The sequence below is a fragment of the Pseudorca crassidens genome, chromosome 3 (genome assembly GCF_039906515.1).
Source record: "Pseudorca crassidens isolate mPseCra1 chromosome 3, mPseCra1.hap1, whole genome shotgun sequence".
Classification (NCBI taxonomy): domain Eukaryota; kingdom Metazoa; phylum Chordata; class Mammalia; order Artiodactyla; family Delphinidae; genus Pseudorca; species Pseudorca crassidens.
This window is the reverse complement of record NC_090298.1, coordinates 31,301,356-31,315,504: the sequence shown is the minus strand read 5'-3', so window position 1 is coordinate 31,315,504 and position 14,149 is coordinate 31,301,356. Positions and strand designations below refer to the sequence as shown.

General features: G+C 38.2%; 1 protein-coding gene across 2 annotated transcripts in view; it reads right to left on the bottom strand.

Moving 5' to 3' along the window:
- Positions 1-14,149, bottom strand: part of WDR70 (WD repeat domain 70) — a 313,153-nt gene that overhangs the window by 45,526 nt on the left and 253,478 nt on the right. For both annotated transcript variants that reach the window (XM_067730546.1, XM_067730545.1), the window contains exons 11-13: positions 6,818-6,917; positions 4,022-4,106; positions 2,411-2,549 (exon numbers count right to left, since the gene is read on the bottom strand). In XM_067730546.1, the coding sequence (XP_067586647.1) occupies positions 2,411-2,549; positions 4,022-4,106; positions 6,818-6,917 (324 nt within the window). The remainder of the gene's footprint in view (positions 1-2,410; positions 2,550-4,021; positions 4,107-6,817; positions 6,918-14,149) is intronic.

Here is a 14,149-nt window from a genome sequence, read left to right as displayed (position 1 = left end):
AAAAAAAGACAAACAAATCCTAAATCAATGATTTAAAAGCCCACTTTAAGGTGTGTGGTTTTGTCCCTATTTGAAGTTCTCTCTTCATCCATCTATTAAAATGGGTCTCAAAATCAGTTTTCTGACGTTTCTAAGATAATTCAATATGATAAATTCTGTTTCCTTAATGACCTCACTCTTTTCTTTGTATCTCTTCACTTGCTCATCCCTTAAATGCTCTGGTTTCCTAGGGCTCATATTCTCCATCCTTCATGCCCTTTCCGTGATCAAACTAATCAGCAACCAACATTTCTACTATGAACTATAAATACTCCTCCCAAAACTGTGTCTTCTTTCTTCTAAGCACCAAAGTTATCTACCCATCTGCCCACTGAACATCTCCACCCAGAGGTCCTAAAGGTACTTCAAGTTCAACGTACCAACAACATACTCGCTGTCTTTCTTCTAAAACCTGCTATCTTTTTTTGTTTTCTTTTAATTGCAGGGAACACTGACCCAGTCTCCTAAATTATACATATACAAATAAATACTACGTCTTGTAAATCTAACCTTCACACTTCAATAAAAATCAACGTCTAAGACCTGGATCTGAATATGTCATTCCTTTGTTTAAAAAAAAAAAAAAAAAACGAAAAACAAAAAACCATAAGATAAAGTCACTTTATTATGGTATACAAAGTCAGTTTACCCTTCCATCTCTAGATACTTCTCTCCTGCCTCACTCTCCAAAGACACACCTGTGCTCTACAGTATGCATTACTTGCACTTCCCAAGTATACCATTCACTCATTCAATAAACAAGCACCTTCTATGTGCCAGGCACTGTTCTGAGCATTGGGGATATTGCAGTGAACAAAACAGACAAAGTTTCTGCCCTCATGGGCGTACATCCTGGTGGAAGCAGACAGACAAAAACAAACAAATATATAATAGATGAGATGGTGGTAAGTGCCATGGACAAAAACATCTAGTTAGAAAAGCAATTCAGAGCAACACAACAAACAGTGTGTTCTGTACACTTATGACATCCACATGTCTTTAAAAGTACGATCATACTTCTATATCCCTTAATTTAATTACATTTCAACTTAAATTATAATTTAAAAACACAACCCCATGAGTAATACTGAGATGTATAGTCGTTGAGAGGCATTAAAAACAAAACAAAACAAAACCAGCTTACTTCTGGAACAACCCATTATAATAATTTTATTTTTTGAGATTAAAGTTGATAGAGTCAAGAGTGTTTTTCTTTGATTCTACTGTTTTAGTTGGCTCCTGGATGCACCCCAAAAAAAGTATTATTAGTGTTGGCACATTTCAAATTATGTCATGAGATTAGAATCTATAAAACTTAAAGTACTCATCTAGAATTAGTCTCATTGTTAGTTCATTGTCTCTATACCATGGTTTCAAATTTAGTGCCTACAACTTAAGACTCCACAGTAATATTAAAACATTAGAGACAGGAGCTTTTTGCTGGTGATTTAAAAACAGTTGTTCAATTGTCTGAATCATTTAAGTACATAATATGTCTCAACTGTTTACGTAGAGCTGAAACAACCAGAGAAATCTACATAAGAGCACTGTTTAAGATACAGGATATTACTAAAGGATTTGACTATGAGCCAAAGAAAATTTGCACAGACATTAATTGGCCTGTTTCATACTCGAAAAATAACAATGATTTGCCTTACCATCTAAATACTAATACATACTTTCAAAGACTTTAAAGGAACTCAGATTTTCCTCTGGGAATCTTCACTATTATTGTATTACATACGGCTCCAGTCTCTAGACATGAATGAATGAATGAATGAATGCACACATGCTGGTGTTTTAGTGCTTACATAAATATGTAAAGAAAACTAAAGGGGGGTTTTTCAGATGTGGAAGTTAAATCTGAAATGTTTTAAACTTCTAATAACTAAATAGATATTAACCTCAGTGGAAGCTGAGTCTTACCTTAATGACACCTCTAACAAGGAGAATTCTGTCAAAGTTTTCAAACAATGATACACTTCATCACATTCTGAGGGCATAACGTTTCACTTCTGTCCATAATCCCTGAATCCTTACAAACATGCACATTGTGGGAAGCTCCTTAATGTACGTTACATGAAGATCAGCTTCTTCTCTCCTCAAATTGGTTGGCAGAGCGGGTAAACATCCCAGGCCCAGCTGAAATTCTGACTAAAGTGTGGGCCTATAGGAAATATTGGGTTGGGGAGGGAAAAGTGTAGCTAAGCCAGTCTGCAATGTACTAATAATTCCTGTGTTGGAGAAAAAAAGCAGCTACCACTGTACTGTAAGGGCAAGAACTTATGTTCTGTTTCAAAACCAAAACCAAAAATGGCTAAGAGGCAAACTTCACTTCATTCTCAAGGCTGGGAGGAAAGAACACACATACCGCATCTGTGATGTCTATTTCATACACTCTTTGGAAAGTCCTGCGCTCAAAGAAAACAAGTTTGCCGCTGCCACATCCCCTTTGAACAGATGTACCGGTGACTATGAGTTTATCATCTGGACTGAAACAGCAGTCAGTCCTACAGACAAAAAGAGTTTATAAGTATAGGCTTATGATGCCACAACAGTGCAGTGATAATGAGTTAAAATATAAACAACCTCACTGTAATAAGAGACAACTCTTACATAGGGTTTATAGTAAGTCAGGCACTTATATTAATTCACTTAATACTCACAATAATCCTATGAAGTAGATACTATTATCCCCATTTTACTGATTAGGAAACTGAGGCAGGAAGAGGTTAAATAAACCTTGTCCAAGATCACAAAAGTAAGTGGTACAGCTGGGATTCGAACTTAGACAGCCTGACTCCAGAATCTGTGCTCTAATTTCTATACATTATAATATCTTTCAATGTAAATAACGTGTGGGAAAAACTCAATATAGACATTAACCCTGTCTATACACAAATAGACAGTGTATGACTTACGTCTAAGTAGTGATTATTTTGATCAGTTTGGGAACTATTTTTATCAGCACCACCTCTCAAACAATTTGAGTTTTGTCAAGTCAAGCACCATGAAATGAGGAGCAGCTTGTACCGCTGGAACCTAACTGATGGCTGTGATTCAACAGCTCTTGTGATGAGAGGTCTGGCCACCTGACTGTGAATAATCTAAGACATGAGCCAAAGACGCTATCTAGTTAGCATTACCTGCAGCAGGCATAAGGCTCAAAAGATTCGTATCGGCTATAAATTCATGTTTGTTTATCCATCTGTTTGTTTTAACAGATAAATGCCATGGGCAATAGACTGTGTCAGAGTTAGTGCTCTGAGATTATACAGCTTCCTCCATTTGCTGCTTCCATTACCTTCACACTCTCCTTCTTGGTCATTATTTAATACAGGTGAGAAATTTTATTTCTACCAAAATAGACATTTTTGCTTAGGCACCAATTGTAGGACTTAGAGATGAAATCCCAACCTCAGCTGTTTGCAGAAAAATCTTTAAAGCTTCAGTTATCAACTCAGTAGAATGCAGATAACAGTGTTCAGCTACCCAGAGCAAGACAGTTTGAATAAGTGACAGTTACCGAATTACTGATTGAAATGATGATAAGAAAAAATTGAGAAAATGACATATAATATTCAGTAACTATGAAGAATTGCTTTAATGGTAGGAGGATTCAAATTTTAAAAGAAAACAAAAGACAGGCCTACTCTGTCATTTATACACTATTAAAAGAACAATTCAACCCTTTAAAATGTTTTTACTACCCCAAGACCTATGTGTGCATACAATATATATATTCACACACACAAATACATGAACAGCCATGATTTCAATTTCAAAAATAGAATTTTATATTCTGAAGAATGTACGAAATGAAAGGAAAAATAAAAATTCATCTTTCAAAAAACCTATTTCAATCACTCTTCAAGTCCCTTTTCTAGAAAATGTAAGACACATACTATAAATTAACATGAAGATGAAAAAATTACTTGTCCATTCTCTTGTGCTTATCGAATATTAAAAATATGCTACTTACATTGGGAACATGGTGGGAAGACCCGAGGCTGAAAAAAGTGGCTTATTAAACTGTCGGATGTCCCATAATTTTAATGTATCATCACCTGATAGAGGAATGAGAAAGGAAAAAAAGAGAAAGTAAATTTTGCAAAAAAAGAACCAGCCCCAAGTTTAGAGTTTGCAAAACTTAGTGTATAACTATAAGAAAAGGAAGGGAGAGAGGGAGGCGGGGGAGGGAGGGGGAGAGAGAGAAAGGAAGGAGGCAGGAGGGAAGGGGATGCACATAACACATTTTACTTTTTAACTAGGGAGTTTGAGAGCCGTAGTTGTGAGAACAGTAGAAAGATACATGATAATGAACTAGCTTCCTAGAAATTACTTTCCAGATTGATGTAGCATCTGTAGGCTAGAAGGAACCCTGGAGAATCTTCTCTAAAAAGTGACTTTAGAGCAGATGGTAGTTTCCCTGTGGTATATCTGAACATAACTTGACTTCTTAAGAAGATATTAATTTAGCAACCACCAGGACTGAAAATAGTTCAGTTCACAACAGATTCTTTTTCCCACCAGTGTGTGGGTGAAACTATCCATTAACATTAATGAGAGTGAGCCAATGTGATTCCTTTCCCTCCAGTGTAACTCTGTCTGTGGCTATCATTCTTCACCTTGCTGGGGAGTATAGCTTTTCCAAACCATTTAAAGCATAATTAATATTCTTTAAAGAATCACTTTTGAAGTATTTCTATAGGGCTACTAACTAATTCCTGTTCACAATGAAAGCCAAAACTCATATAAGTAATATCTTTGCTGTCCTTTTTCCCCAGTGTCCGCAGCTGAGACCTGCCTCAACCCCCTGGGTCCAATAAGGAATCAGTACCAGATGCAAGTGGGGTGAGTGGAGAATTCAATAAAAATCCCCATTCTCTCCCCAGCAACCCTGACTGTGAAACCCAACTTTTGGCAGGTGCTCTAATCCACAACTGGCTGGATTGGAGACCTGCTTATACTGGAAGAACTTGGTTAAGACTAACCTTTTTGCTTTTAGTCTTTAAAAGAAGGTTACACATCCCCACAATCCTCAAACAATAAGAAAACATTAATCTGTATTAAATAGTTGAGTTAACCTGGCAGGTTCTGGAGCTAGCAGGAGCACCTTACAACACTCTGGGGACTCTGCTGAACAGAGAGACTTCCATCTGGTATACTCTATTCACTCAGGAAGGAGAATGGTGGAATACAGTATACATGTTCTGTAGACGACATGTTACCCAACAGCTAGTATAGGATGGAAGGGGAAGGTAAAAATTATCACTAAAATGGCTTTGACTGAAATGGAGTTAATCCTATACTTCTAAGGCAGTAATAACCAACTGGGTGGGGCTGGGCTATTTCAGAATCCTCCAGGAAGAATTTTCAAAGTACACTCCTCTGTTATTCCCCTCTTCTTTCCCCACTCTACCTTGGAGATTGGGGTATACCACTCTAGAGGTGTGAGAGTGAATGTGAGAATTTCCTAGTGGAGGATTTGTGATTTTGAAAATCTTCCCAGGGGATTCAGATACATTCTTGGGGTAAGAATCACTGATGTAAGTACAGAGTATAGTACATAGCCTTAATTAAGAGTCATCTTAGGACTCAAAGAACAGGTTAGAATTGATGAACCAAAACATATATTTTATACATATCCATCTTTGCCATGTATACCGTAAATAGAAAATACATGTGCATGTGATTTGATTTTTAAAATTATGTGAGGGTAGTTTGGGTATAATATATCAGTAGAAGGCTTCCTTGGAAGAAGGAGAATCTGGATAGAGCTCCCAAGGGTAAACGGGCATGGACCAGTTAAACTGAGGGGAGAGCTGTGCCAACTCTATGTTCCCCTCACTTCCATACCCTCTACATCAGGCTGTAAATTCTTTCAGGAAAGGAACCCTGCTATGATGTCCACAGTTTATGCCAAGCACCTAGCATAATGCTTAGCTCAGATCAGTTGCTCAATATACAGTAAAGTGAGTGAATGAATGACTAAACTCAGTGTTGCTAGATTAATTTGGCCTGTGGAATAAAGACTAAATCCTTTATGTGATATTTAAGGCTATCTGTAACACGGCTCCAACCTACTTATCTTGATTCTTTTCTCTCCCCACAAATGGGCCTATTGGAAGATCCTCAGTCACGCCCCATGCTTCCCCCTAATGCTTTGTTCATAAGCTGCCCTCACTATTTTATTATTTCCTTCTATCAGCATACTACTTATTCACGTGAGAAAGATTTAGCAAAAAGTTAGAAACAATCTGTATTCAATCATATGAGTGTGGATAGGTAAACTTACAATACGACCACACAGAATTACATAGCTATTAAAAAAAATAACATCCAGGTATACAAATTTTTTTAACTGAACTGAATTAGTGTTTGAACTGAAAAAAAATCAATGGTCAGCAAATAGAAGAGTTTGAAATACCAGACCCAGAACTATAAAATGATATAGAAAGAATATAGAATATCTACAAAAGTCCATAAGGTAGAGGCAATGGTCATCCTTGCAGGCTCCAAATGCTGATGGAATTTGGAGCTAAAATGAAAACTTAGGCAAAAAAGTACATATTTTCTAAATTTTACTTGATAATTTTAATAAAATAATGTTGCCAAGTTGGAAATGCATTTTAATGAAAATAACTAGACTGGCAAAGGTACATTAACAAAAGCACAGCTAGCTTTACTAAGCACTAGGATATTAGTGTGACATTTGTTAGTTACATACGATCATTTTATATATAGAAACATTTTAAAAAGAAAGCTTCTAACCTACCTCCACGAGAGGCAAGGACATTACCATCATAGGAAAAAGTCACGCAAGAAGTATCTGTGCCCGGGTCATGAGCTTGTTTATAGTGGAATTTAGGATGAACCTGTTTGCAAAGATAAGCAAAGTGTTAACATCTCATCTGAATTCAGATGAGAACATTTTTGTGGCAAGAATATTTTACTTTATCATCCAAAAAATGATATATAGCTACATGAAAAATATTAATTTCACCTGATGATAGTTTTTTTATTTTGGAAAAAATTTCAAAGGGCTTTTAAAAACATCCATTTGCTTTAATAAGTGAAAAGAAGAGACAAGGTTAAGTTCTAGTAGGAGATATTTTTCAGACTGCCTTAGCCAGCTCTGAGCAACACAAGATTAGCACCACATTTAGCTCTTCTCATTATACTTATAAAGTTTTGGGGACCATTTCCTACAGTTATCTGAAAGAATAAATATAAATAAAAATTACAAATGAACATATTATTAACTCAAAAATATCACTGTATTCCTAGTATATGCCAGACACTGTGCACATGGTTGTAAGTCTTGAACTATCTTTAGTGTGCCTGTAGGATAATGTTGTTGTTGATGATGATGACGACAGCTAGCCGTTACACAATGCTTACCATACTCTAGGCACTATATTCTTTTACTAACTTGCCTATGGTGCTCACATTCACTCTAGAAGATTATCTTCATTTTACAGATTAGGAAACTAAGCACAGAGACTTAAGTACCTTGTCCAAAATCACAGAGCTAGTAAGTGGTCGAGTTAGGAGTTTGAACCAAAAAGCCTACCCTTAAACACTACCCTATACCCCCTCTCTACGGATGTATGTTATTAGTCTTTTTACTTGCAATGTCACTTCTAAACAGTTAATGACTTATAAAAGTAACTCTACTACACTAATCTTGCCACCCAGGTATGATTCAGTAACCAGAACAGGCCAAAGTACTAGGGAGTCAATTATCACAGATCCACCAGGCTGGATAATTACACAGTGAATGGCCAGGGACATTACTAGTGATGACAGCATGTAGGTCTCTCCTGGCAGCCACAGGTATAGGAATACAAATGACCCATCTCCATCAATTTGCAGCAACCATAACAAAGAATGAATCACAAAACAGAGCTCACGTACATCAGCCTCCCGATAATATCCCCAACACTCCATCACTGAGCTTTCACCAAAAAGTTTCCAGTAATGAGGACACACTACCTCAAAAAAGCAAGTCTTCAAAAAAAAAAAACTGTATATACTGAGTTAAAATTGTCTTCTCAAATACATCACTTAACTCGGACCTTCTGTTTTAATAAGGACCAGAGCTTCCTTGGCCTTCTGCGGAACTGTTACACTCAGATTTCTTTTCACTATATTCCTAGGTTAGTTCTAATGATTCTTGTGTCCCATTGTCACAATTTAAATTTAAATAATTTTTCAGAAGGTTAAATGGTAATAAATAAATAATAAAATTGTCTTCTCTCTTCCTCCATGTGAAAGTCTTAGAAATTTATATTAAAGACAGTAATCATGCTTCCTCTTTTCATGGATATAAATAATTCATTGATTCATCTTTTTTTTTTTATATTGGGAATCAACTATATGGCAGATACATGGGTTAGCAGGGAAACACAAATGTGCCGAGATAAACATGGCTTCTCTTCTCAGAGGTGATAGACGGTCCCCCTGAAAGGACACAGATAAGCAAACGAAGTGACAAGTGGTACAGTGGGGAAGTGTAGAGTAATTTGAGAGCACTAAAGAGAGGTTCTTAATCAGAGCATGAGAAGAGAGGGAAAAATAGAAATCAGAGACGCAGTGGATAAAGTAAAAGTCAGCAGACGAAGGAGCAGGATGCAGGGTCTAGAAAGGCTATTCCAGTCAGAGGGTACTCACTGCATTGTGGTAGCAGAATTTTGAACCCCATGACCTCTGCGATCGCTGGTGTTATGCCCATGAATACGTTACTCTACTTAGCAAAAGGGACTTTGCAGGTATAATGAAGGTTATTAGTTAGCCGATAGGGAGATTATGTCCTGGATTACCCAGGTGGGACTGAAGAGTCACATGAGTCCTTAAAAGCAGAGTTTTTGGGACTTCCCTGGTGGCTCAGTGGTTAAGAATCCACCTGCCAATGCAGGGACGTGGGTTCGAGCCCTGGTCCGAGAAGATCCCACATGCCGTGGAGCAGCTAAGCCCAGGCGCCACAACTACTGAGCCTGTGCTCTAGAGCCCGCGAGCCACAGCTACTGAGGCTGCATGCCACAGATGCTGAGCCCACGCTCAGCAACTACTGAAGCCTGCGTGCTCTAGGGCCCCTGTGCTGCAACTACCAAGCCCAGGTGCCTAGAGCCTGTGCTCCGCAACAAGAGAAACCACCTCAAGGAGAAGCCGGTGCACCGCAACGAAGAGTAGCCCCTGCTCGCTGCAACTAGAGAAAGCCCACGCACAGCAATGAAGACCCAACGCAGCCAAAAAAAAAGAAAAGCAGAGCTTTCTCCTGGCTGAGGACAGAGAAGGAAGCCATAAAGACGTGCCAGAAGAGGAAGAGAGATTTTAAGAATGAGAAGCGTTTGACATGCCACTATAGACTTAAAAGATGTATCAAAGAAACAGGGATCTGAACATGGGTTTTAACTGCATAGGTCCACTTATGCACAGATTTTTTTTCAATAAATACATAGTACAGTACTACATGATCTGTGGTTGGTTGAATCCACAAATGTGGAACCATGGATATGGAGGGCAGACTGTAAAGTTATATGTGGATTTTCAACTGCTCGCAGGGTGGCGAGAGGAGTGTGTGTTGGTGCCCCTAACCCCACACCTCCCCACGTGTTCAAGGGTCAAGTGTACTTTGACTGTAGCCTGGTGAAACCCTAAAACCCTAAGAAGAGAATCCAACCATACTATGTCAGGCTTCTTACCTACAGAAATTGTGAAATGATAAACTGGTGGTTTTGTAAGCCACTAAATTTGCGGTAGTAATCTGTTACTAAGCGATAGAAAACCAACACACGCATATTGGAAGGCCTGAAGGGAAAGGAGCTGGTTGATTCAAAGAACTAAAAGAAGTTAATCATGTCTAAGAGGAAAAGGACAGGTGAGAGGTGACATAAGCAGGACCCAGATCACGCCTTGTAGGCCATGTTAAGGGCTTAAATTTTATCCTGAAGGTAAAAGGAGTTGCTAAAGGATTTTACACAGAGGAGTAGTAGTGTGACTAGGTTTGCTTATCTTTAAAAGATCATTCTTGGACACATGGAGAATAGATTGAACATATTTTTTTTATTCCTCAGAAAAGCAGAACTCCGCTACTAATCTCAATAAGGAAAATATGCCACTTAGTTATATTTCAACAACTTATCAACTCCTAAACTCTAAATAAAGCTTTTGAAAGATACTACAGCGGTAACAGTTTACCAGAAAGTCCTATACTTACATTTGGCCTCTCAGTGAAATTAATTTATTTGTTTTAAATGTTTTATTTATTTTTAATGCTAATAAATACATATATACATCTTAACAGAAGGAAGACCCATCACTTCATGAATTACCAGTAAGGTAATGTGGTATAGCAAAAAGAGCACTGGTCCAGGACTAGGAGATATGAAATCTGGACTTAGTTCAGTCAAAAACTAGCAGTATGACTCAGGACAAATTACTTAGCCTCTCCAGATCACAATTTTATCTTCTGTAAAGGAAATGGATTTGAACTAGATGACTAACTGATCAAATGTACTTTTTTATTATTAATAGAGCAAAATAGATCATGAATACCAATATTCTAAAATATAAATACACACACATATATATAGATATGTACATATCATATACCAGTCAGGTGGGATAAAGAGCCTTAAAAGCTGCAGAATCCAAAGCAATCATATCACGTACACTGCCGCACGAGCCCAAGAGCAAGCAGGTAGTTCCATTTCGACTGAGATTTTATGTCAAGTGTGCTCTTCAATTATTAACTTCACTTTAACCAGTAACAAAAGTTTATTCCAATGAAATAAAATGGATAGCCAGAGGAGATCTTAAATTTGCATAAAACATCAATATTTGGACAGTCTGTGATGAAAAATACCCTCACATTTTGAAAACAAAGTCAACCTGACTGAAAAACACTTCTGGCATAATATGGGAAACCTAAAACTGCAACTTCTCCTTTAATTCCTTTTATAATCATCCTAGGCAAAGAACATGATTCTTTAGGGAAGTTGAGATTATTAACTCCTTTATATAGGCTTCCTATTCTTAGGAGTGCCTTATGTTAGATTTGGAGAACATCAAGTGTCAAATATTCAGAGTGATGGGGAATGCAAGCACAAAAACCTAGAGTTTTAAAGGCCCTCTCTGAGCTCATACAGTACAAACTGTCCCTTCTCAGCAGATGGTCATAGAGCCTCCAGCAGTACAGAACTCATTACATCACAAGCAACAACAGTACGTTTGTCTGGGTGGCTCTAATTGGCAACACCTTTCTTAAACTGGGTCCAAGCCTCCCTCCTTCTAACATCTACTTATGAGTCCTGGTCCTGCCTTCTGTGGCTATGCTAATTCTAGTTTTTCCTCTCTAAGGAAGTATGTCAAATTCTCAAAGAAAAATATGACGCCTAGCCCAAAGTCTTAAATATACCACTTTCTGTAATTTTAAATAATCTAAATATTCTATGGTGGTAACAGAGGTCAGTGAGTTTACATCCAGCAGCTAGCTAGATCCCAATATCTTTCCATTGCTCTAGTGTGTATCTATCAATGCAAGAGGAAAGACAGCCCTCAAAAGGATCAAAACATGTTTTGTAATCAATAAAACAGTGGAATAAACTATTTTAAAAAAGCGAGAATTTAAATAAATTTCTGGGCTGAAAATAGGAGAAAATTTAGTGGAAAGAATACTGGTTTTAGAGCCAAGCCAACTTGACCTAAAATTTCAGCTTATTACATTTAGTTTGACCCTGGCCAAGATGCTTAATCTTTCTGTTTCACAGTTTATTAATCTTTCAAGTAACATGCCCTACACATCTTCCCACTCTTACTCTTTTTCCCCAACTCCCAATGAAACTGAGCTGCATTTGACCTACTATCGCCCTGCCTTGTGTCAATGCCACACATTTATTTATTCAGTCTATAGTGGGCACCTCCTCTCAGAACGTTGCTGAAATGCAACTATGCTTCCGAAACACAAACTCCGAGAGCGAGATGAAGCAAATGCTGGGCTAACAAACTAGGTGTACTAACATTTAACTGTCCTCTCAAATCTACTCTTAGGTCCCCCTAAATAGATATAAATTTTCTTTTGCATTAAGAATCTATTTTCAAGCTTCGTTATAATCAAGCAATTCCAATCAATTCTATATTTTCAATCACATGTTAGGTTTACTTACCATACCAGGATTAAAAATATTCCAGGATTTTTTTAAATGCCAAGATTAAAAAACAGAATAGATATAGGTCCAGACTGAATATAATTTCCTCCTGTTCCTCTGATTTTGGAGATCTGTAGTAAGGATTATGAGAGTAATGTACACAAAAATATAGGAACTGTCATAGAAAGGTACTTTGCAATTTCCTATGCCCATGAAGGCTTCATTTTAATAAAAGGAAATTAGACAATAAAACCTCTGTAAAAGATTCTGTGATAATCAAATTAATATACTGTATGAAAATATGGCATAATGATAAAAAGCACAAAGGGTGGAATCAGACTGGTGAGTTCAAATCCAGGCTTCACCACTTATCATCTTGGGCTAATCTATTAAACGAGATTAATAATAGTACCCACTCCATAAACTGCTAGGAGAATTTAATGAGGTAACGCAAGTGTGTCACACTCCTTTGCAATACAACTTTGCTTTGCTTTTCATCAATATGTGGCATGTATTTCTTTACACCTTGGGTCTGGGTATGGACAGGTGACTTGTTTGGGATTATAGGACATGTAGCCAAGAAAATGTGCCTCTCAGACTTCCCACTGTGCAAAGCATAATGACTAGCACGCTCACTACCTGTGTGACAAGCCAGGCTTTCCACGGGCTCCTCTTCACCAACGACTGAGCACGGGGGAGAAAGGACTCCTAATTAGCCTGGCTGAAACATTCTGGGCATTGTGCTACAGTCTGAGACTCTTTCTGTACAATCCTCTTTTTCTTTTCTTTTAATATGACGGTTTTATTGAGATATAATTCACACACCACGGAATCTGTCCACTTTACGTATGCAGTTCTATGTTTTTCAGTATTTTCAGAGAACTGAGCAATCATTACCTCAGTCAATTTTAGAACATTAGGATCACCCCCAAAAGAAACCCCATACACATTAGCAATCACTCCCTCTTTTCCCTAATCTGTCAGCCCTAAGCAACTACTAACCTAGTTTCTGTCTCTCTATATTTGCCTATGTGAAGATTTCAAATAAATGAAACCATACAATATGCTATCTTTTGTAATTGGCTCCTTTCACTTGGCATAATGTTTCTGAGGTTCATCTATGTTGTAGTATGCTTCAATACTTCATTTCTTTTTATTGTCAAGTAATGCTCCATCGTATGGATGTACCACATTTTATTACCCGTTTATCAGCTGATGGACATGTAACACTCCTTTCTTTCCTTTCTCTTTCTTAGGGGTATGGCCTACATCATGCTCTCTTCTCCAGCCTTCTCAGGCTCCCTCACCCCCATTCCCTTGACAGGCCTTTCCCCAAGAATTCTCTTATATGTTTAACCCTATCTTGGTGTCTGTTTCTCAGAGGAACCAGACTATCACAAGTGGCACCTGGTGTGATCCAACAGCACAGGTGTTAAGATCAAAATCTAGGACTGCCTCCTTCATGGGTAAAGAAGACACTGTCCTGAGTGGACTGTGGAGCACAGATACACTTGAGCACTTGGTTGCGGTCCAATTGCTACAGATTTCACTGGAGGTGAGCTGGGAAAACTTCCTAGTACAGGGGACTGTCCTTGCGGGAAAAACACTTTAGGCATTTAAAAATATATGGGAGGAAGGGCTTCCCTGGTGGCGCAGTGGTTGAGAGTCCGCCTGCCGATGCAGGGGACGCAGGTTCATGCCCTGGTCCGGGAGGATCCCACATGCCGCGGAGCGGCTGGGCCCGTGAGCCATGGCCGCTGAGCCTGCGCGTCCGGAGCCTGTGCTCCGCAACGGGAGAGGCCACAACAGTGAGAGGCCCGCGTACCGCAAAAAAAAAAAAGAAAAAAAAAAATATGGGAGGAAGATACCTACAAAGACAATAGTGTTGGCTGGTTAGCGCTAAGTCATTATCCCTGCAGAGGGACAATGAGAAACTGAGCACCATTAACAGTTAAAGA